Source organism: Erigeron canadensis, chromosome 4, assembly GCF_010389155.1.
Source record: "Erigeron canadensis isolate Cc75 chromosome 4, C_canadensis_v1, whole genome shotgun sequence".
NCBI lineage: Eukaryota > Viridiplantae > Streptophyta > Magnoliopsida > Asterales > Asteraceae > Erigeron > Erigeron canadensis.
Window position 1 is genome coordinate 2,831,409 of NC_057764.1, and position 21,571 is coordinate 2,852,979.

The 21,571-nt window shown below is 35.8% G+C and overlaps 2 protein-coding genes across 3 annotated transcripts; both read left to right on the plus strand.

The window, feature by feature from the left end:
• The first annotated feature begins 1,024 nt into the window (after positions 1–1,024).
• On the plus strand, positions 1,025–7,390 carry LOC122598356. Of its 2 annotated transcripts, none has more exons than XM_043770946.1 (6): positions 1,025–1,179; positions 1,289–1,495; positions 3,725–3,889; positions 5,540–5,740; positions 5,887–5,984; positions 6,634–6,958. In XM_043770946.1, the coding sequence occupies exons 1-6, from the start codon at positions 1,116–1,118 to the stop codon at positions 6,742–6,744; spliced, it is 846 nt and encodes a 281-aa protein (XP_043626881.1). In that variant the 5' UTR covers positions 1,025–1,115; the 3' UTR covers positions 6,745–6,958. The 2 variants fall into 2 exon arrangements, with proteins under 2 accessions (XP_043626881.1, XP_043626880.1); XM_043770945.1 differs by having other exon boundaries at positions 1,036–1,179; positions 6,638–7,390.
• Positions 7,391–8,361: 971 nt separating this feature from the next.
• On the plus strand, positions 8,362–15,487 carry LOC122595406. Its single transcript, XM_043767759.1, has 5 exons — positions 8,362–9,344; positions 9,822–10,830; positions 11,867–12,150; positions 12,756–13,628; positions 14,441–15,487. Exons 1-5 carry the CDS (start codon positions 8,433–8,435, stop codon positions 15,485–15,487), a joined length of 4,125 nt encoding a protein of 1,374 aa, XP_043623694.1. The 5' UTR covers positions 8,362–8,432.
• Positions 15,488–21,571: the final 6,084 nt, after the last annotated feature.

Genomic DNA, 21,571 nt, shown 5'->3' on the forward strand with positions numbered 1-21,571 from the left:
TTATAAGTTTTTTTATCACCACTAAATTATATTCATCTTCTATGAGTTTAGAGCTTTGTATAATATCATAACTTTCTGAAAGAGTTATGTTAATTCTTTCGTTCTTATTTAAGTGAAACTAAATAGATTGTTCGTTCATATGTTTTTTTTACGATCATTATTAATCCATTCCATTAACTCATTTGTTCATATATTAAGCGTTTCATTAAATATTTTTTTAAGCAAGTTTAACTCAAATTTCACTTTATTGAGCACCTTTTTAAAGCAGCCGCACATCGTGCGGGTAAAAAAATCCTAGTATATATATCTATATCTATATATCTAATAAAACAGCAGTTATCCTAGCATTCTAAAGCCATCCAACTCAACTTAAACTATCTTTATACTTTGCCACATAAGATTTTTTCTATGTGTCATCTCCATGAATTTTTCCATTTAATATATACTATATTCCTTTTTCGTTACAATATCAATAAAATAAAATAACCATATATTAAATAAAGTAGTCAACTTTCTATTTGTTTCCAAATAAATAATTGCTAACACATTTTTTCAATATATAAATTTGCTAATTACTAACCTATAAATACGTCTATATCAATATGTGTTTTGTATGAAATGTCTAAATCAGTATATCAAGTTTATTTCACAAAATTGTTATTGCTAAATGTATGTATGTATTCTAATATTTTGTTTTTCCACTAATTAATGTAGTGGACCTGATATTAAGAAAATTTTGAATATTAAATTTTTAAATACTTTCAATTAATTTTATATAATTTTTATTTAAATGTTGCTTATTAGAAATTTTATTGATTAAATACAAAAAGTTTTGAAAATATAATTCAAAAACCGTGCATCTTATAGGGCAAAAATCCTAATATATATATATATATAAAAGTAAAAAGATTCTGAAAAAAAAATCTCCATCGGCTCTTAGCATATAAAATGATGATTGGATCATTTGTTTATTAAATTCTTTAACTTTTTTTTTCCTTAATGTGTAAGGTTTCAAACTAATAATAGTTCACATTTTTTGGTTTTGTGTTACACAATACACACTACACTTTGGTCTCAGTCACACTCAGTCCCACTCACCAAATTCTCACACTCCGATGGCTGCTTCTTTTACTTCTTCATTTCTTTGCATCATCCTCCTTCTGGTAACCCTAACCCACGGTAAATCATTTCTTCTACCTTTTTAATATAATTTCATATTTTTTACTCGCGGTAAAATATTGATCTCTAACTATCATCCATTTTGTTTATTAATTAATTTATTAAACAGGAATCGACGTTAAGAAAATTAACAATAATAATAATAATATAATTTCTGAAGAAGGTTATACAGTGACTACAATCATAGACGGTGATAAACTCAACATTAACCCTTATTCCGTTTTTCCACTCTATGGATCATCATCATCTTCCGATATCGTTATCCTTGATTACGTTAAAAGTACGATTTATACGGTGTCGTTTTCCGGTTCTCAAGGTAATATGATTCAGTTACTTAACGGAGAATCTGTTTTCAATTTAGTTTTTGTGTTGTTTTGTTTTGTTTATAATGATAATAATGATAGTTTTTCGTGTTATTTGTATTCTTTATGGTAATTGTGTATGTATTTCATGGTTTGTATTATGCGTGAAAATAATTGTGTAAGGTAACGATTGTGTAAGTAATGGACTTGTAGATTAGTGAAAGCTAGTAGCGGATATTATGGTTTGTTGAAGAGTGTGTATGTGTTATGTTGGTTTAGATAGGACGGGGATGAAAGAAGAAGGTGTTTGGTTACTAGTATATGAAACGGAAGTTTGAGATTATAAGATCAAAAGGTTGATCTATCTCTTCTAACATTTCGTTTTCTTGATTTTAAGATCATTGCTTTGTTTTATATTATTTGAGAGAAAGCACCCGTGCGTTGCGGCGGTGAGATGGTGAGGTGATAGGTCATAGGAGATGATAAGTCATAGAGTGTGATAACTAAATGCATTAGCCGTACGGGCTCCATGCGTAAGTCATAGAGTGTGATAACTAAATGCATTCGAATGACCTCTCGAATGAAAGAGCATGAAATTTTAAGAACACCCATATAATTTTTATAATTTATCGCTATACGGTTTTTGAGATAAAAGATTTTGAATGAATTAGAGGAATAAAAGGATTTATGGAGGAGAGAAAAAATGAGTGGTTGAGATTTGAGGAAAGAGAGGAAAATGAGTGGTTTAGATTTAAGGGTATATTAGGTAGAGATGTTTAAATTAGTGAATAGAGAAGAAGGGTAATTTAGGTAGTTTAAATCATTTTTTCTAAAAAAAAAAGGGGGGGGGGTTCTCCTTTATAAGATAATATAGATACAGAGTAATAATAGTATTATAATTGAGTCCACCTGATTATTTCTAAACAAAAAAGTTTAAATTTGTTACGCTATATTAAATATATAAAAAGTTCTAGAGCTGCTGGGTGAGGTGGTGGCAAGGAATATGTTTGCTACTTATAAATAATAGTAATATAGACATATAGTTTCTGAAGAAGGTTATACAGTGACTACAATTATAGACGGTGATAAACTCAACATTAACCCTTATTCCGTTTTTCCACTCTATGGATCATCATCATCTTCCGATATCGTTATCCTTGATTACGTTAAAAGTACGTTTTATACGGTGTCGTTCTCCGGTTCTGAAGGTAATATGATTTAATTACTTGATAGAGAATCTGTGTTCAGTTTAGGTTTCTATTGTTTTGTTTATAATGATAATAATGATAGTTTTTCGTGTTATTTGTATTCTTTATGGTATTGTGTATGTATATCGTCGTTTGTTTTATGCGTGATGCGTGAAGATAATATACAAGGTAACGATTGTCTAAGTAATGGATTTGTAGCTAAGTGAATACGGTAGCAGAAATTATGGTTTGTAAAGAGTGCAGTGTGTGTGCGTGTGTGTGGTATTGGTTTAGATAGGACGGGGAAGAAAGAGGTAGGTGTTTGGTTACGAGTATATGAAATGGAAGTTCGAGATTTTAAGATCAAAAGGTTGATCTATGTGTTCTCACATTTTGTTTTCTTGATTTTAAGATCATTGCTTTGCTTTATATACTATACGGAGTAATAATAGTATAATAATCGAGTCCACCTGATTATTTTTAAACAAAAAAGTTGAAATGAATTACGCTGTATTAAATATATAAAAAGTTCTAGAGCTGCTGGGTGAGGTGGTGACGATGAATGTGTTTGCTACTTAACGTTACAGACCCACAAAAAAAGAGAAGGGGGGAGGGGTGTTTATATAATAGTTTAGATAGGTAAGTTAGGATTTTATGAAAATAAAAAACCTGAAAACTTATTTAAGATTTAATAGGATTTATATAACAAACAGAAGAATAGCAAATAGAAGAAGAATACTTTTAACATGTGTGGTGGGTGGTTGAGTGGCTGGCGAAATGAATGCTTTGAATGTTGAACTTTTTGAAATACATTATAATTAATTAATTTTGTTAAGTTTATTTTTGTTTGAACTGTTGAAAGACAGTCCATTTATCTTTAAAGTTGACCTATGTGGAGTTTTCATTGAGTTATTAAGTCATAATATATTTACAGAGTGTACTTTTACACGTGGAGTTAATTAGTCATATAGTTTAACAGAATGGTTCCTTTTGTGGATTGCTACATGCCTCTACTAGATGCTTAATATATATGGTTATCGTTGTTTGTAATTGTAGTGAGTGATGTTAAAAAGCTTTCTGGTAATGGTGATGCTGGATACAAGGATGGCGAGTTGGCATCAGCCATGTTTAATAAGCCCAAAAGTTTTGCTATTGATAGGAAAAACAACATCTACATAGCTGACAAAACCAACCATGTCATAAGGAAAATAAGCAAATCAGGTATGTTGGACATCTATTCATGCACAAAATGAATCAGTTTCACTACTCACTATTCTTAACATGTCATGTTCTTGTATGTAGTTGATGCTTATTATAGATGTATATAATCATGCAAAAGTACCTTGTATCACCATAAATAATTTTACATTCATATCTTTAATAGGTGAAAATACCCTGCCACCTAAATAATGTATAATAGTAAGAGATGGTTGAGGCATTCCTCAATGACTCTTTTAACACCCAAGAAAACAAGTAAAACAAACTAATTGTCTGAGCAACACTAAAAGGACCTTAAATTTTATGAAATGAATATAGGCCGTCATCTTGAATTTCAATGTGCACAATTCGAGTTGTACCAATTTCTTGATGATGCCAACACGTTGATCATATGTACTCTACATTTATCAAATATCCGGTTATTTCTTTTCTGCCATATATAGTAAATGGATGGTCCCAATCTAACCTACCAAAAATGCTCCAAGCTGCATTTGTCTTTCAACAAAACATTCAATATTCAACTATGTTGTTTCAAATAGATCAATGTTTCCCCATGGTTGCATCTCCTCGAATTGTTTCCCATACTTTTGCTGTAAGTTGCATTCAAAGAACAAATGGTCATGGATTTCTTGATCAGTTTCACAATGCAAAGAAAGAGTGATTTGGCAACTTGGAGGTAGTTGTCATGCCTTCATTTGATCACGAGTTCTCAACTTTTCTCCCATAGTATGCCCTAAGAATTTTGCATGAGGACCGCTAACCACTATAGCTCCGCTATTGATAACATAGAGTATGTCGGGGTTACACTGGGGTGAATTGCTATGACAAAATGTTACCGTGCATGTATCTTCTACTTTTTTGTGATACTTATTCCACAACCCACTTCCAAAATCACAAGATCCTCTTTAAACCCATAAACCAAACCTAAAACTGAGCAACCCTCGGCTATATCTTTCCAAGCTATAGACGTGGCGTTAAGGGGGAGGGAGTATTCGTAATGGGCTATGGTGTCGTCAAGGTGGAAGAAACAACCCGGACGACCTGAGGTGGTGCCATAAGCCATTACAACATTGGCGTCCCACCGGGGTGGAAGAACCAACGTTTTCTGAATGAAAGTCATAAGCCATTATATTCTTTTGTGCCTTCGTCCTCTGTTTTTGTTAAATGAAAGTCAATAAATGGGTTAGGTAAAAACATTTTCTGAATTATTTTTATTTTTCAATTGTTTTAAAGATTGCTTTTTACTCTTCTTTGACTTTTTAATTGTTGTTTCGAATGTTTGATGGTTTTTATAAAAGAACTAGACACATGTTCACATCATGTGGCGGCGATGGTGGTACCAACGGCTAGTAGTGGTGTCGGTGGTGGCAGCGACGGTGCGGTTATTAATGTAAAAGTGATTGATGTAAAAGTGGGTAGTGTAGTTATTTTAAGGGTTGAGAGATCTAATTGTACTGTGTGATCCAATTGTACATCTTTAGACTCAAAGACGAGTATGACAAATTATAGGTGTTTGTTGAACGTTCCATTTGATCAACTTCCCACAATCAGCCCAACTTGTTGACACTTGGTTTACTTGTGTTGATGCATGAGGTTATAAAGTTTCAACTTTTTTGATGACCATTGGTTTATCTTGGATTAATGACACAATAGGAGTAACCACAATTGCTGGAGGAAATGTTCAAAAGACTGGCAAAGCAGATGGTCCTGCACAGAATGCTTCATTTTCTGATGATTTTGAGCTGGCTTTTGACCCTCAAAGATGTGCTTTATTGATCTCTGATCATGGTAATAGATTGGTCCGTCAACTTGATCTGAAGGCCGAGGATTGTGCTTACAGTTCTTCTGGATCTGGTAGGCTTCATAAATTTCAAGTCACACACAAGCTTTAAAACCAAGCCTTCTAGGCTATTAGGCTCTTTGTGCTGCTTAATTGTCAACTAATGTAATAAGGTGTGAACTTATTAGTATATCATACTGTTTGAAATTTACATTTTCAGTACTCGGATCAACCATAGTTTGGGGTATCGGCGTGGGAGTTGCTTGTATTATTGGCTTGATTGTGGGTTTTGTCATCCGTCCTTACGTTCTCCCTCATGTAAGCTTCTCTTTAAGTTTCAGCGCTGCAATAGATTTTGGTTATGCTGAAGTTGGTGCAGGTTGTATTAGAGGTGGTAAAATTCTTTGGTTGGGTAACAGGTCAAATACGTAGGCAGATCTGGCTGGTAATTTATACAATATGCTAGCAGCATCTCCAATCACGATAGGCCGCATTAAAGTTTCCTGCCTTCAATTATATAGTCCATGTTTCCCAAAGATAAAAGTTCAATACATAGGCTATTCTTTCAACACAAATCACAATTCTTTATAAACTACAACCGATAAATGACTAGTAAAAGACAACAGTTTCGATACACTTATTTATATGGTTTGACTCGGGTTATGTTCTATATCTAGGGGGTCAAAAGTCAGCAACATATCCATAAAACCTCCCAAGTTATCTTATTGAGAAAGTACATTATCATTAAAGTAGCCTAATTTATCGAAATTATAATTGACAAATTTTGTTTTTATAACACGAATGAAAAATATCAGGCTAAAAGTGTATCTTGTCAGTTGACCTGACCCGTTTCAATAGGTATGAAGTACCACATTGCTCAATCCTCCCATTTTGCTAATGAACTTGAAAGCTGGCTTTATTGGGACTTAGCCTCCATATAATCTTTGTATCTAACCAAACTCTGTAGACAGGAAGCTCCAGGCCATCATCGAGTCAACATGACATGGAAGCATTGCCTAATCAGTCTGGGGAAACAAGCGGTGACCTTCTACTTCGTCATCAGAAGCGCAATTGCTAGCCATAATATCTACCACTTTTTCGAAAAACTATTAAGATTATCCTTTTCTCAACTCTCTTTAGTTTTTGGCATTAACATGCTTAGTAGACCCCCACCTACACCTGTAAAACCTGTGTCTTTATTAGATTGTGATGACATACAACCATCTACACCTGTGAAACCATTGTCTTTCTTAGATTACAATGACTTGGGTCACACCGAGACAATCAAAACCCACCATGAATTAGTTGATGAATTGAAGGATTTGATTACTTATGATGGTACCAGTAGCACTGAATTAAGTTTAGATCAAGAAAATGCATTTAGAGTTGAAGATAAAAATGAAGTTCTTCCTGAAATGGCTGGGAAGTTAGACAGGCACATATATGCTAACTTTGCAGGTTTTGTGGAAGGTAGTAAAAGAACTTCATCTGTTGAGTCATGGGTAATTGGCTCTTAGTTTGTGTGAGATCTGAAGGATTAGGTGGTTGCTGCAAGTTGGCTTCTTTATCTATTCTGAGAGTGAAATATAAACAGTAATAGTATGTAGATGTGTTTGTTTTGGTGAATGAAATTGTATGTGAATAATTGTCCTATTAACGCATGCACGAATCATTGCTTGCTATCAAATATAATCCGTCTATTATATGAACTATGTTTTGGTTCATTTGCGATGTTTTTGTTATTCGTATTACCTAAAGTTAATATGTAAATTATGATTTTTGAAATGCTTTGCTTGTTTTGGCTTGAAAACATCATTTTGGTACGAGGATTGTGGATCCTATCCCACCCACATGATGCTGGGGTCGGTCTTGGCAGTGTGTCAAACTAGGAATTGACAGAAGTCTTTAATCTTCATCACATCCATGCAAATGTCTTGTGTACTCAAATTATGTATTTCATCTTTGTCAAATATTTGATCGTGTAACTTTGATACGACTATTGTTAGTCTAATGCAATATTATTGTGTAAAGCCCTAGTAGCACACCTGCGACTCTGCGAGGCCTGAGTGAGCCTCCCTGCTCTTTCAGCTGGACGCTTCATGGGCTGGACGGAGATGATTACACCGCTGGAACTTGGTGACTATTGCCCCCATTTTAATAGGCCAGAGCTTGTTGATCCCAAGTCGCCTAAGTAATAATTGCGTATGTTGATAGCACTGCCTAAATAATTATTAAAGTTTGTTGATAGCAAGTGCTCAAAGTAATTATTAACCGTCTGGCATATAATCTTGTACTTTATGTGGAAGACTAGCTTCTGTTCAAAAACATTAAAAAATAGATAGACTAGGTTACCACACTGGGTAGTTCGAGAATATTATTATTAACTTGTGTATAAGTATAGTTGCATACTTGGTACATGTTTTCTTGAACTCTATTACGACATATGTAGTTATGTATGTCTATGTGATATACTGATATATCGACCGTACATTGTAAATGAAGTCATAGTCTCATACTGTAGCCATATCTTTAAAGGATAAATTGATGACTTGATAGTATTCTTAAACTACCTGGTAACACCCAAGAAACAAAAGTCAAAGAAAGATAAAGACATGAATCAAGATAAAGATAATGTTGTCCGTTGACTATAACCACTCAAAACATACCATGCCAATCCGTATCTTCCACCGTTTCTACTTTTTCTCTTTAAAAAATTCTTTCAATTCTTTCCAATAACTGTTATTTGTTAAATAAACCAATCAAAAAATGTCTGACTTGAGACAGTTTGAACACCTTAAAATACCGTTAGAAGCTATAATAACAGCAACCAACAACTTCTCAGATGAATCTTTGATTGGTAGAGGAGGATTTGGAAAGGTGTATAAGGGAGATGTAGTCCGTTCTGAAGGGGAGACGGTCGCTGCCATAAAGCGTTTGGATGGTAGATATGGTCAAGGTGATCCTCAGTTTTGGAAGGAGATAATGTTGCTTTCTCAATACAAGCATACAAATATTGTCTCTCTTTTAGGATATTGCGACGATTGTGATGAAAAGATCTTAGTGTACGAATATGCCCCTAAGAAAAGCCTTGATCGATATCTAAACAGTAGTGAGCTAAATTGGGTTCAACGTCTCAAGATATGCAGTGGGGTGGCTCATGGATTGGCATATCTTCATGAAGCAGACGGAACCACCCAACAAAGAGTACTACACCGCGATATTAAAAGTTCTAATATCATATTAGATGATAATTGGAATGCAAAGATTGCAGACTTTGGGCTCTCTAAATTTGGGCCCGCCAATCAGGAATTCACATTTATGATCTCTCAAGCCGTAGGCACACACGGGTATGTTGATCCCCTTTATGTTGAGACGGGTTTACTAACTAAAGAGTCGGATGTTTTCTCTTTTGGTGTTGTGTTATTTGAAGTATTGTGTGGGAGGCTGTGTTTTGGCTACCAAGGCGATCGAAATCAACCTTTGATAGGATTGGTGCGGCAAGCCTACGAACAAAACACCATCAGAGAAATAATATGCAATAGTATAAGGGATGAAATAGATGGTTATTCGTTAGATGTGTTTACGAAAATTGCTTATCAATGTCTGAAGAGAGAGCGCAAAGAACGTCCAAAAATGTCTCTCATCGTGACAAGACTTGAAACTGCACTTATATGTCAAGTAAGCTCAACCATTTCTGATAACTGATTGGATTATAATAGAAAATTCCATCATATGCATAAACAAAATTTTAAATGTCAAATATCACTATCGTTGTAGGCATTTTTTGGCATTCGGTCATTCCGCCAGAACTTAGATTGTTGGTATATATAAAGTGAATCAGGGAAATATGGATGGCGATCCTCTTAAGTTCTTCAAACATGACTAGTCAAGTTGAGAGATTTTCAACCACCAGCTTAAAAATCAATGGTCAAGATTCAAACTTGACAATCCAATAGTCAAAGATCTCCCGACTTGACTAGTCATGTTGGAAGAACTTGAGAGAATCCTTAGCCGGGTAAAATTCCCTTTACCCAAAAACGATTACCATGGTTGATAATGCAACATATTTTTTGCTGTTACTTATACTTTGTCAATAATGTTATGAAGAGTAATAATAAGTAATGTTGTTTGTTCTTTGCTGATTATGTTGACTAGGAGATGAGAGCTACACCTTCTACCTTCTCCTTCTCGTCCACCTCAGCCTCCCCCTCGCACCCCTCATCGTCCATCCAAGTGTCAACATTATGCCGTCAATTTGAATTTTCTGAGATTCAGTTAGCAACAGATAACTTTGACGAATCATTAGTAATCGGAAAGGGAGGTTTTGGAACGGTTTACAAAGGTTTTATTAACAGCGAGTCAACTCTTATGGTTGTTGCAATTAAACGACGGCATTCAATGGCCTTCCAAGGAGCAGAAGAGTTCGGTGCCGAACTTGAGTTGCTTCCTACGTTGCGGCACTGTAATATTGTGCCTTTGATTGGCTATTGCAATGATGGGGAAGAGATGATCCTTGTATATGACTATATTACAAATGGGACACTGTACCAACATCTCCTTGAACTTGGTACCCCTCTTTCCTGGATTCAACGACTCAAGATCTGCATTGGTATTGCTCGTGGGTTACACTATCTTCACAGTGGTGTAGGGATTGAGGCTGGGGTCATACATCGGGATGTCAAGAGCAGTAATATTATGTTAAATGAAAGCTGGGCAGCCAAAATTACAGACTTCGGGTTGGCTTTGAGAGGCCCAACGGATGATCAGCCCTTGAATTATGCCGAGGATCTTGTTAGAGGCACTTTTGGATATTTAGATCCTGATTACTACATGACTGGAAAGCTCACAATGAAGACTGACGTGTATGCTTTTGGGGTGGTATTGATAGAAGTGCTCTGTCGGATGAGTGCAACGGTTAGAAATCTAGGGAAAGGTTTAATAATATGTTTTCAGGATTGTGTCAGAGAAGGCAAATGGAAGGATATACCTGATATTGATATAAGCCATCAAATAGCCCCAAAATGTTTGAAGGAGTTTGGACGAATTGCTGAAAGATGTTTGGATGTGAATCCAAGGAAACGTCCTACCATGGCGGAGGTTTTGTTCAGTCTTGAGTCTCTACTGATCATACAAGAGAAATACGATGATTCCTTGCAACCTGCAGGTAGAACAATATTTGGTAGAATATTTAATAGATCTGCAGAACTATAACTTTGTTTTCAACTTTCTTTGGTTTCACCCTTTTGTGTAGCCTGTTTATTAATCAATCCATTAAATCAAGTTGGGTCTGGTATATTTTTTAGTATTATGTCTTAGCATTTATTTTGGGCCCGAGCAAATGACCCATTGCTGTTAGCATGGAGGGAGAAGAAGGATCTCCAGAAACTAGGGACAACAGTTGCATATGAAACTGTGTATGTCCCAAACCTCACGACCCTCATGTAAGATTCTCTATAAGTTTCAGTGCTGCAATAGTTTTTGGCTATCCTGAAGTCAGTACAAGTTTGTATTAGAGGTGGTAAAACTCTTTGGTCGGGTAATAGGGTCAACCGGGTAATTAACAAGTCCACATTGAGACAGGTCTGGTTGGAAACTTTTGGGTTGAGTGCCGAATACCGGGTCAAATGGGTAACTAATAAATGAACATCAAAGCGGCTTGGGTTGGTTGATCCCATACTGCAGCCTTATACAAATTGCTGGTAGCATATCCAAGCACAACAGGCCACATTACAGTTTTCTGTCAATAATTAAGGAATTCGAACCCTATAAATGACAATCAAAAGACATCAATTTCTATGCACTTATTCATCTATGGTTTCACTCGGGTTATGTTTTTTCTCTAAGGGGTCGAAAGTCACCCACATATCCATAAAACTTCCTAAGCTATTGTATTGAGAAAAGTATATTATCATTGAAGTAGCCTGCAGTGTTGCCAAAATTTGTCTGGTCAGTTGGCCAGACCCGTTTCAACAGGTAACAAGTACCACCTTACTCAGCCCTCCCATTTTGCCACATCTAAGATATACATTATATCTTTGAGCTTTAAAGCTGACTTCTTTGAGACTTAACATCCTTATAATCTTTGTATTTAACCAAACTATGAAGATGATCCTTTTCTCAACTCTCTTTAGATTTTGGTGTTAACATGCTTAGTAGACCCACCTACACGGCTACACCTATAAAACCTGTATGTTTATTAGATTGTGACGACTTACAACCATCTACACCTGTGAAACCATTGTCTTTCTTAGATTACAATGACTTTGGTCGTATCGAGACAACCAAAACCAATGATTTAGTTGATGAATTGAAAGATTTGATTACTTATGATGGTACCATCAGCAATAAAGTAACTTTAAAGCAAGAAAATGCATACAGACTTGACGAGAAAATTGAAGTTTTTCTTGAAACAGGTGCTAACTTTCTCAGTGAAAAAGAACTTTTCTGTCAATTCTCAGTGAAAAATATACTTGCAATAGTAATGGTACGTAGATATCTTTGTTGTGATCAATGAAATAGAATGTGGACAGTATTGTCTTTCTATTGAGAAAAGTATATTATCATTGAAGTGGCACATTTGTGAGGCCTGAGTGAGCTGCACTGCTCTTTCCGCTAGACGTGTCATGGGCCGAACAAGGTGGAGCCATAGAACGTGTGACAATTCCCCCAATTTTAATAGGTTTTGAGCGATGAAGGTGTGATTTGACAGACTTGACATATAAGGTCAAGTAATCATTTTTACCCAGTATAGTTGTCATATATAAAATTGAGAAATCATTTCTAGAAGCCAAAAAGATGTGGTACAGAGTTGACTGACTTTATGTGAAAGATATTTCGCCAACGACATACAATATCTATGCAAATGAAATGGCCAGTTGACTTTTAGTCTTTTACGATTCAAAAATACGATTATACTAGAGATATTTTTGAATAAACCGTCAAAAGTTCTTTTATAGTATGAATGTATGATTAAAATCTACTTCCCTTTCAAAAATTCTTCAAACTCTTTCTAGCTTACAGTTTTTTTTTTCCAATAATTGTATCAAAAATATGTCTCACACAAAACATTTTGAACACCTTAAAATACAGTTAGAAGCTATAAAAGCAGCAACCGACAACTTCTCAGATGAATGTTTGATTGGGGAAGGAGGATTTGGAAAAGTGTACAAGGGAGAAATAGTTTATTTTGAAGGGAAAACTGTGGCCGCTTTAAAGCGTTTGGATCGCAGATTTGGTCAAGGAGATCCTCAGTTTTGGAAAGAGATAATGATGCTTTCTCAATACAAGCATACAAATATTGTCTCTCTCTTAGGATATTGTGATGATTGTGGTGAAAAGATCCTAGTTTATGAATATGCCCCTAGGACAAGCCTTGATCAATATCTAAACAGTAGTGAGCTAACTTGGGTTCGACGTCTTAAGATATGCATTGGGGCGGCTCAGGGATTGGCATATCTTCATAATGCAGCCGGAACCACCCAACAAAGAATACTGCATCGAGATATTAAAAGTTCTAATATCATATTAGATGACAATTGGAATGCAAAGATCACAGACTTTGGGCTCTCCAAGTTTGGTCCTGCCAATCAGAGATTCACATTTCTTTTCTCTGAAGCTGTAGGCACACAAGGGTATGTTGATCCCCTTTATGCTGAGACAGGCTTTCTAACCAAAGAGTCGGATGTTTACTCTTTTGGTGTTGTGTTATTTGAAGTATTGTGTGGGAGGTTGTGTTTTGGCTACACAGACAATAAAAATCAACCTTTAATAAAGCTGGCTCGGCAATCCTATGAACAAAACACAATCAAAGAAATAATCTGCAACAATATAAAGGACAAAATAAATCGTTATTCTTTGCAGGTGTTTACTACAATTACTTACCAATGTTTGAGGAGAGAGCGCGAAGAACGACCAAAAATATCTCTTGTCGTGACAGCACTTGAAACTGCACTTAAATGCCAAGTAAGCTCAAGCTTTGCCCACAACTGATTGGTTTTTAAAGATATCAATCAAAATAGAAGCAAACATTCTAAAAATTACTAGCTAGTTGTTAATGCAACCTATTTGTTCCTGTTACTTTTTTTTTTTTAAATGTTATTAGAGTGCTCGCAACTATCAGACCAGCAAGGCAGTAACTAACATAACTGGTACTCATGAGCACCACATCGGGAACCACTAATCCTAATTTGTCCCTAGTCTGGGACTCACCAATTATTTATACCTACACTCTAAATTATTAGATTTTAAATATTATATATAGCTCTACGTGAGGGAAGGAAATAAAAACACCCCAAACACTCGAGATCAAAACCACGTACCCCTCGTAACGATTCCATAACCAGTAGATATCGAGACACATACAAAGGTGTGTGCTATGTATCGGATGGTTAACGAGTCCATAAGTAGTCCTTAACCAGTCATTGTGAGGGCTCTTATCTCAAATTGTTCACTTAAAGGGTCCTAATGCCCTGTTATCCATAACCTGCCCACCATTAGGGCTAACTCGTTATTGGCTTGTCATGAAAAAACTAGTTATAGGCATAACGAGTATCTATGTTGGCTTTGTTTCTTTCCTTCCCCCATTTAGTATATAGTAGTTATTGGAGATGTTGCAAGAGATTAGTGATTTATGGAGAAATTTTTCTGATGTGGCACTCAGATTAGTCATAAGTTAATAATGAATGAATGCTCTTAGTCTCAGTTATGCATTTCAATTTCAACTTCTACTTGGTCAAAAATAATAATGTTTGTTCACTGCTAATTATGATGGCTAGGAGACCAAACCTTCTACCTTTTCCTTCTCCCCGGCCTCCCCCTCACTCCCGTCATCGTCCATCCAAGGGTCTCCATTATACCGTCAGTTTGAATTTCCAGAGATTCAATTCGCTACACAAAACTTTGATGAATCTTTAGTAATTGGGAAGAGCAGTTTTGGAAAAGTTTACAAAGGTGATGTTATAATCGGATCGACTCTTATGGGTGTTGCAATTAAACGTTGGGATTCAAGTTCCATGCAAGGAGCAGAAGAGTTTCGTACCGAACATGAGTTGCTTCCTATGTTGCGTCACTGTAATATTGTGCCTTTGATTGGCTATTGCAATTACGGGGATGAGATGATCCTTGTATACGAATATATGCACAATGGAACACTAAACGAACATCTCCATAAACTTGGTACCCCTCTTTCTTGGATTCAACGTCTCAAGATTTGCATTGGTGCCGCTCGTGGGTTACACTATCTTCACAGTGGTACAGGGGTTGAGGTTGGGGTCATACATCAGGATATCAAAAGCTCAAATATTATGTTACATCAAAACTGGGCTCCTAAAATTACAGACTTCAAGTTGGCTATGATAGGCCCAACTAATGATCAGCCCTTGACTTATGTCGACACACTTGTTACAAGCAATTACGGATATTTAGATCCTGATTATTTCTTATCTGGAAAGCTCACAATGAAGTCTGACGTGTATGCTTTTGGGGTAGTGTTGTTAGAAGTGCTCTGTCGGATGCGTGCAATTGATAGAAGACTAGAGCTACAGAATTTAGCAGCATGGTTTCAGGATTGCATCAAAAAGGGAAAATGGAAGGATATACCTGATTTTTATATAAGCCATCAAATAGCCCCGAAATGTTTGAAGGAGTTTGGACGAATTGCTGAGAGATGTTTGTATGAAAATCCAAAGAAACGCCCTACCATGGCGGAGGTTTTGTTCAGTCTTGAGTCTCTACTGACCATACAGGAGAAATATGATGATTCCTTGCAATCTGCAGGTAGAACAATATTTGGTAGAATTTTTAATTCATCTACAGAAATATAACTTTGTTTCTCACTTTCCATGGTTTCACTCCTGAGTATCTAAGTTAAATTGTTACTGCTTTCTTACCGAACTAGCTAATAAACTCTGGTTCAAACCACGTCTTGTAAAAAAGTTATGCTAACAACTACATTGGAATTTAAAATGGAGATAGTGAATCAATTAATACATAACATTGGTGTGTATGCGGAAGGCTTTATTCGATAGTTGTAAAATAATGTTCCGTTTTTACTAGTGAAACCTAAGGTGCGTTATTGTAAATAATTTTACTCGCAGCTCTATCAGTAGAATAAACTAGTTAAAGAATGCCTGGAACAAAATAGGACATCAAAAATATAGGTACATCATACACAAAAGGTGTTTCGGCTTGCGTTTACAAAGTAGATTTTACATCTTTTTACAGCAATTGAGAAAAAAAACATGTCTCAACTTACCTTTATAAGTTGATTTGATCCATTTAAACTTTCGATCTTTATACCTCCAGTGATGTTATTATGTCAATTCGACAGTGTGTTCAAGAATTCGTCACAGTGGCTTATTCTTCGATAAACTTTGCACGTTAGCTATTTCTATGGCTTCCTATCCCCTCTGTTGGCAGAGTCCCTCTGTTGGCAGAGTGATATCTTGATCAGGATTTAATTAATGACTTTGGTTTGTATTAAGCTTTGTGTGTTAGCTATCATATGCGCCTTTAAGGACTAAATATATAATGTTATTAGTTATTGTGCAAAGCTTTGAATGATTGGATTTCGGCTCATTGGAAGCCACTCAAACGAACGTGGTTTATAGGTCTGTGACCACAACAGGGATGAACATATACAAGTGTTTTGCTCATGTGTCACGCCTAGCACCAATTGATGAGCTATCTTGGTAGCTCATCCAATTTGTTGGGTCTAGGCGTCTAGCTGATACATGTGTATGTGAGATCACGGGTTAATAAAAAGGCCGGTAGAATGTAAAGTTACATTGTCAAGTAGGCATCTTCCAAAGTCCCATATTGAAGGGATTTGGTTTTAGTTTCAGTCATTGAGATTAATGTGGCACATTCAGCGCAGAAAATTACCAAAGATTTCTTTTATACATGTATTTCAAAACTATCTACATGATCTTATTAACTAGTAACAAAGATAATTGAAAGGGTTTTTATTGATTGATCGATCTATTACAATTGAGAGGTTAATCCTCTATCTATCTATATAGAAAACATTTACCTAAATAAGGTAATACGTCTAGGCTAAGTAATCGACCCTAACCCTAAAGCATGACCGACCCAAATTTGTATATTTTTCAAGTCTGGATCTATTTTAGGGAAGTGACGAGATTCCATTCTGATCCCATTTGTCTAACACTCTCCCTTAAGTTAAACACCAGGATTACCGAAATTCAACTTGCTTAGACATTTATGAAACATAGATGTTCCCACTACTTTAGTTAGAATACCAGCAAGTTGGTCTTCAGACTTAACAATGGCAGTTTGATTATTCCACTCTCGAGCTTTTCTTTTATAAAATGACGATCAACTTCCACATGTTTGGTTCTATCATGTTGAACTGGATTCTCTGAAATCTGAATAACAGTTTCATTATCACTTATAATTTTAATACTTTATTTTGGAGCAAAACCTATTTCAGTCATTAGCTTTCTCAACCATAATGTTTCTGCTAATCCTCTAGTTATTCCTATGAACTCAACTTTAGCACTTGATAAGGAAACAACCTTTTGTTTTTTTACTTTTCCACGTAACCAAATTATTATGAACCATAGAAAAATATCCGGAAGTTGACCTTCGATTACCCTTGTCTCCTGCGTAGTCAGCATCTGTATATATCTGAATTTTGAGATGACTACTAGCTTTAAACAATACCCCATGTCCTGAAGTTCCTTTAAGATACCTGATAATTCGCAGAATTGCATTCATATGATCTTCTTGAGGTTGGTGCATAAATTGACTCACAACACCAACATCATATGCTATATCTGGACGGGTATGAGCCAAATAAATAAGTTTACCTACTAATCATTGATATCTATCTTTGTCAGTAGCTTTAGTTGTTGTCTTTACAAACAACTTTTGATTGATGACAATAGGTGTATCTGCTCGTTTGCAATCAATCATTCATGTTTCAGCTAGAAGATCCCGTACATACTTTTTCTGACAAATAAAAATCCCACGATTTGATCTTGAAACTTCTATTCCAAGAAAATACTTCCGTTCTCCCAAATCTTTCATCTCAAATTCTGCAAACAAAGCTAATTTTAGCTGCTTAATTTCCTTTACATCATTTCCTGTAATAATCGTGTCATCAACATAAATTATAAGACATGTCACTAGATTCCCTCTATTACGAAGGAATAATGTGTGGTCTCAATTACTTTGATGATATCCATACTTCTTCATAGCAAGAGTGAATCTTCCAAACCAAGCTCTAGGTGACTACTTTAATCCATACAAGGTCTTTTACAATTTACAGACTTCCTCGTGTTTGAAATCATGAGAAAACCCATGAGGAGCATCCATATACACTTCTTCTTTTAATTCTCCATGCAAAAAAGCATTCTTCACATCAAATTGATAAAGAGAACAACCCTGATTTGCTGCTATTGAGAAAAGAACCCTTATTGTATCTAACTTTGCAACTGGAGAAAAAGTTCTGAATAGTCGATGTCATATGTCTGAGTGTATCCTTTTGCCACAAGCCTTGCTTTGTATCTTTCTACATCCCCATCTGGCTTATATTTGATGGTATATATATCCATATGCAACCTATTGGCTTCTTTCCTGTTGGTAGAATACACTTCTCTCATGTGTCATTTTTAATAAGGGCCTCCATTTCATCAACCATAGCATCCTCCCACCTTTTTACTTTCAAAGCATGATCTACTCCTGACGGAAGTTCTTCCGAATATAACTTAGATGCAAATGCTTTTTCTTCTGGAGATAAGTATCCTTCTGCAAGATTAACTACTGGATACTTGGTAGACCGGTAATTTCTTTCTGGAGAATATCGCTTTGCAGGTATTCCTCTTGTAGACCTTGGAGGGAGAACATACTTTTCCAGGAGCACTTTCTTGAGGTAAATCTTCGACGGGCTCTGGCTCTTCTTCATCAACAAGTGCTATATTTTCCTGCACTTCATTATCTGGAACATCCGTATTATTCAAATTATGATGGATTGGCTCAGAAAGTCTGGACTTGGGTTGTCACTTTGAGAGAAAGACTGTAAATCTTCGGAAGGAGTACTTGAAGTAGTCTGGATTTCGGATAAATATTGAAGCCAGCTCAGTGTGTCACTTTGATTCTCCCCCTTGATCACTGAGTTTCTGAGAGTAAAAATACTTGGTTTCCAAAAAATCACAATTCATCGTAGTAAACATACGACGAGTTTTAGGATTATAACACCTATATCCCTTTTGAGTTACTCCATATACAACGAATATACACTTTTTAGCACACGGTTCGAACTTATTACAATATGACTTTGGAATATGTACAAAAACTGTTATCCCAAACACCCTAGGTTGTAAAGTAAGAACAGAAGGAAGTATATGATACTCAGAGAGAACCTTTAAAGGGGATTTCATATCTAAAATCTTTGTAAGAAGACGATTAATCAAATAAGTAGAAGTAGCCAATGCTTCCGGCCAAAAACTTTTTGGAACTATAGACTCAACAAGAAGAGCCCTTGTCATTTCTAAGAGAAGCCTGTTTTTCCTTTCTGCAACACCATTTTGTTCTGGAGTGTGAGGACAAGTGGTTTGATGAATTATTCCCTTGGACTGAAAAAAAATTCATCTGTGAATTCACATATTCCCCTCCATTATCGGTTCTTATAATTTTGATATATTTCTGAAATTGAGTTTGAACCATAGTATAGAATACAATAAATCTATCATAAACTTCATCTTTATTTTTTAAAAAATAAATCCAAGTCATTCTAGTCCAATCGTCAACAAAAATCACGATATACTTAAAATTATGGTCTGCAACAACTGGTGCGGGATCCCACACATCCGAATTAACTAAGGAAAAAGGAAAATGAACTCTAGTATTACTTGGTTTAAAAGTTTGCCTATGACTTTTAGCTAGAATGCAAGTCTCACAAACAATCTTTTTATTCAAAGGAAAAAGTTTTGGAAACAAAACATGTAAATAAGTAACTGAAGGGTGCCCCAATCTTCTATGGCATAACCATCCTTCGCTTTCACTTATCCCATAAGCAAGCATAACAGTTCTGCTTTCAGTAACTTCATCAACATAATACAGTCCATTTCTCTCAGTGCCACGCCCAATAATCCGTCCTGTCTTGATATCCTGTAAAAGACAAAAAGTTGGGTGCATGAGAACTGAGCAATTAAGTTCTTTTGTCACATGACTTATTGACAAAAGTTTATGTGATAAAAAGGGAACATAGAGACAATTAGTTAAATTCATGTTTGGAGAAATTTTAACGGTTCCCCCATTCATAACATCCATCTTTCCCTTATTGGCAGCCTCTATATGAGTTCTCCTCGATTTAAAAAAAACTGAAAAATCTGACAACTCATATGTCATTGTATCGGTAGCACCACAGTCAAAAATACATGAACAATTTAGTTTATTACAAGACTGGGCCATATAAACTTCTCCTTTTAATTGTGATGGGCTTATATCAATTTTTTGTGGCCCATTTTTTTTAACCAGCCCATTCCCCTTTTTCCCCTTTTTATTATTACTACTATATATATGTAGTATTATATGGAAACCGTATGGAGAAATTAGGGTTTTGATTATTCCACCCTTTTTCCCCTTTACATTCAACCACCGAAAATCCTCCTCCTTCATCACGATCTTCGGCCTCCGCAACCCCACCAAAACCACTCTCTGATCTTCCATTATTATCTTTAGTGGGGTTTGTTTTGGTGGTAGGAGATTTTTCCTTTTCAACGGGAGTAAACCGCCGCCCCTTTTTGTTTTCAGTCCACCACGACGGGTATCCAAACAATCGAAAACACTGTTCCTTCGTGTGCTTATTCATCCCACATTCATCACAAAAAAGGTGTGATTTATCATCATGAATGGTTGATTTCTTCCGATTATCACTTCAGTTGAAACTCTTGGTGGCTAAACTGCTTCCACTTGTTTCTCCGACAATAAATCCGGTGGCTATTCCCTGATTAGTAGAGGTTGCTCCCAAAATATCTTGGTGAGCGGCCTCTTTCCTTACGGTTGAATATGCTGCTTCGGTAGTGGGAAGGGGATCGGTGCAGAGGATTTCTCTTTTGATGGAATCAAACTTTCGATCTAAACCATTTAGAAACTGGAAAAGTTTTTGTTCAGATCGGATTTTGGCATATGCTATTATATCATCATCACACTTCATCGAATTTGGATCGATTCGATCTAATTCTCCCCATACTCCTTGAAGTGAGACCCAGAAATCTTCAAGCGACTCATCAGATTGCTTGAGCTCGTTTGCTTTCACATGGAGGTTGAACACTTGCAACTTGTCTTTGCCGCTGCTATAAGTCGTTACAAGAGCATCCCAAAGCTCTTTTGCTGTGGAAAACCCGGTCAAGTTTCCGGCCAAAACAGGTTCAATATTCTGAATTAGCCCAGGTCTTCTTGTTCCCATATCTCGAATTTTTCCGATGTTGATTTTTCAGGTGGTTTTTCGGTTAGATGATTTAGCAAGGTTTTTGATTTTCCGCCTATGGCAACTCGAATCATTCGAGTCCACATGGCATAATTCTGACTGTTTAATTTAAGGTTAATCTAAAGGCTATCGGAAAGCTTTGGTTGTTGATATTGATTATTGTTTTGTAGCAAATTGGCAATTTGAATGGCTAATTCGGAATCCGAGCCACTGCCGGGTTGTTCACCCATGGTGGTAGCCCGATGGTTTGTGAATTGAATGAAAGATTATGAGGTTTATTGAGTAGATGATGATCTTCGTAGCTCTAATACCGTATTAACGAGTAACAAAGATAATTGAAAGGGTTTTTATTTATTAATCGATCTATTACAATTGATAGGTTAATCATCTATTTATATAGAAAACAATTATCTAAATAAGGTAATAAGTCTAGGCTAAGTAATCGACCCTAACC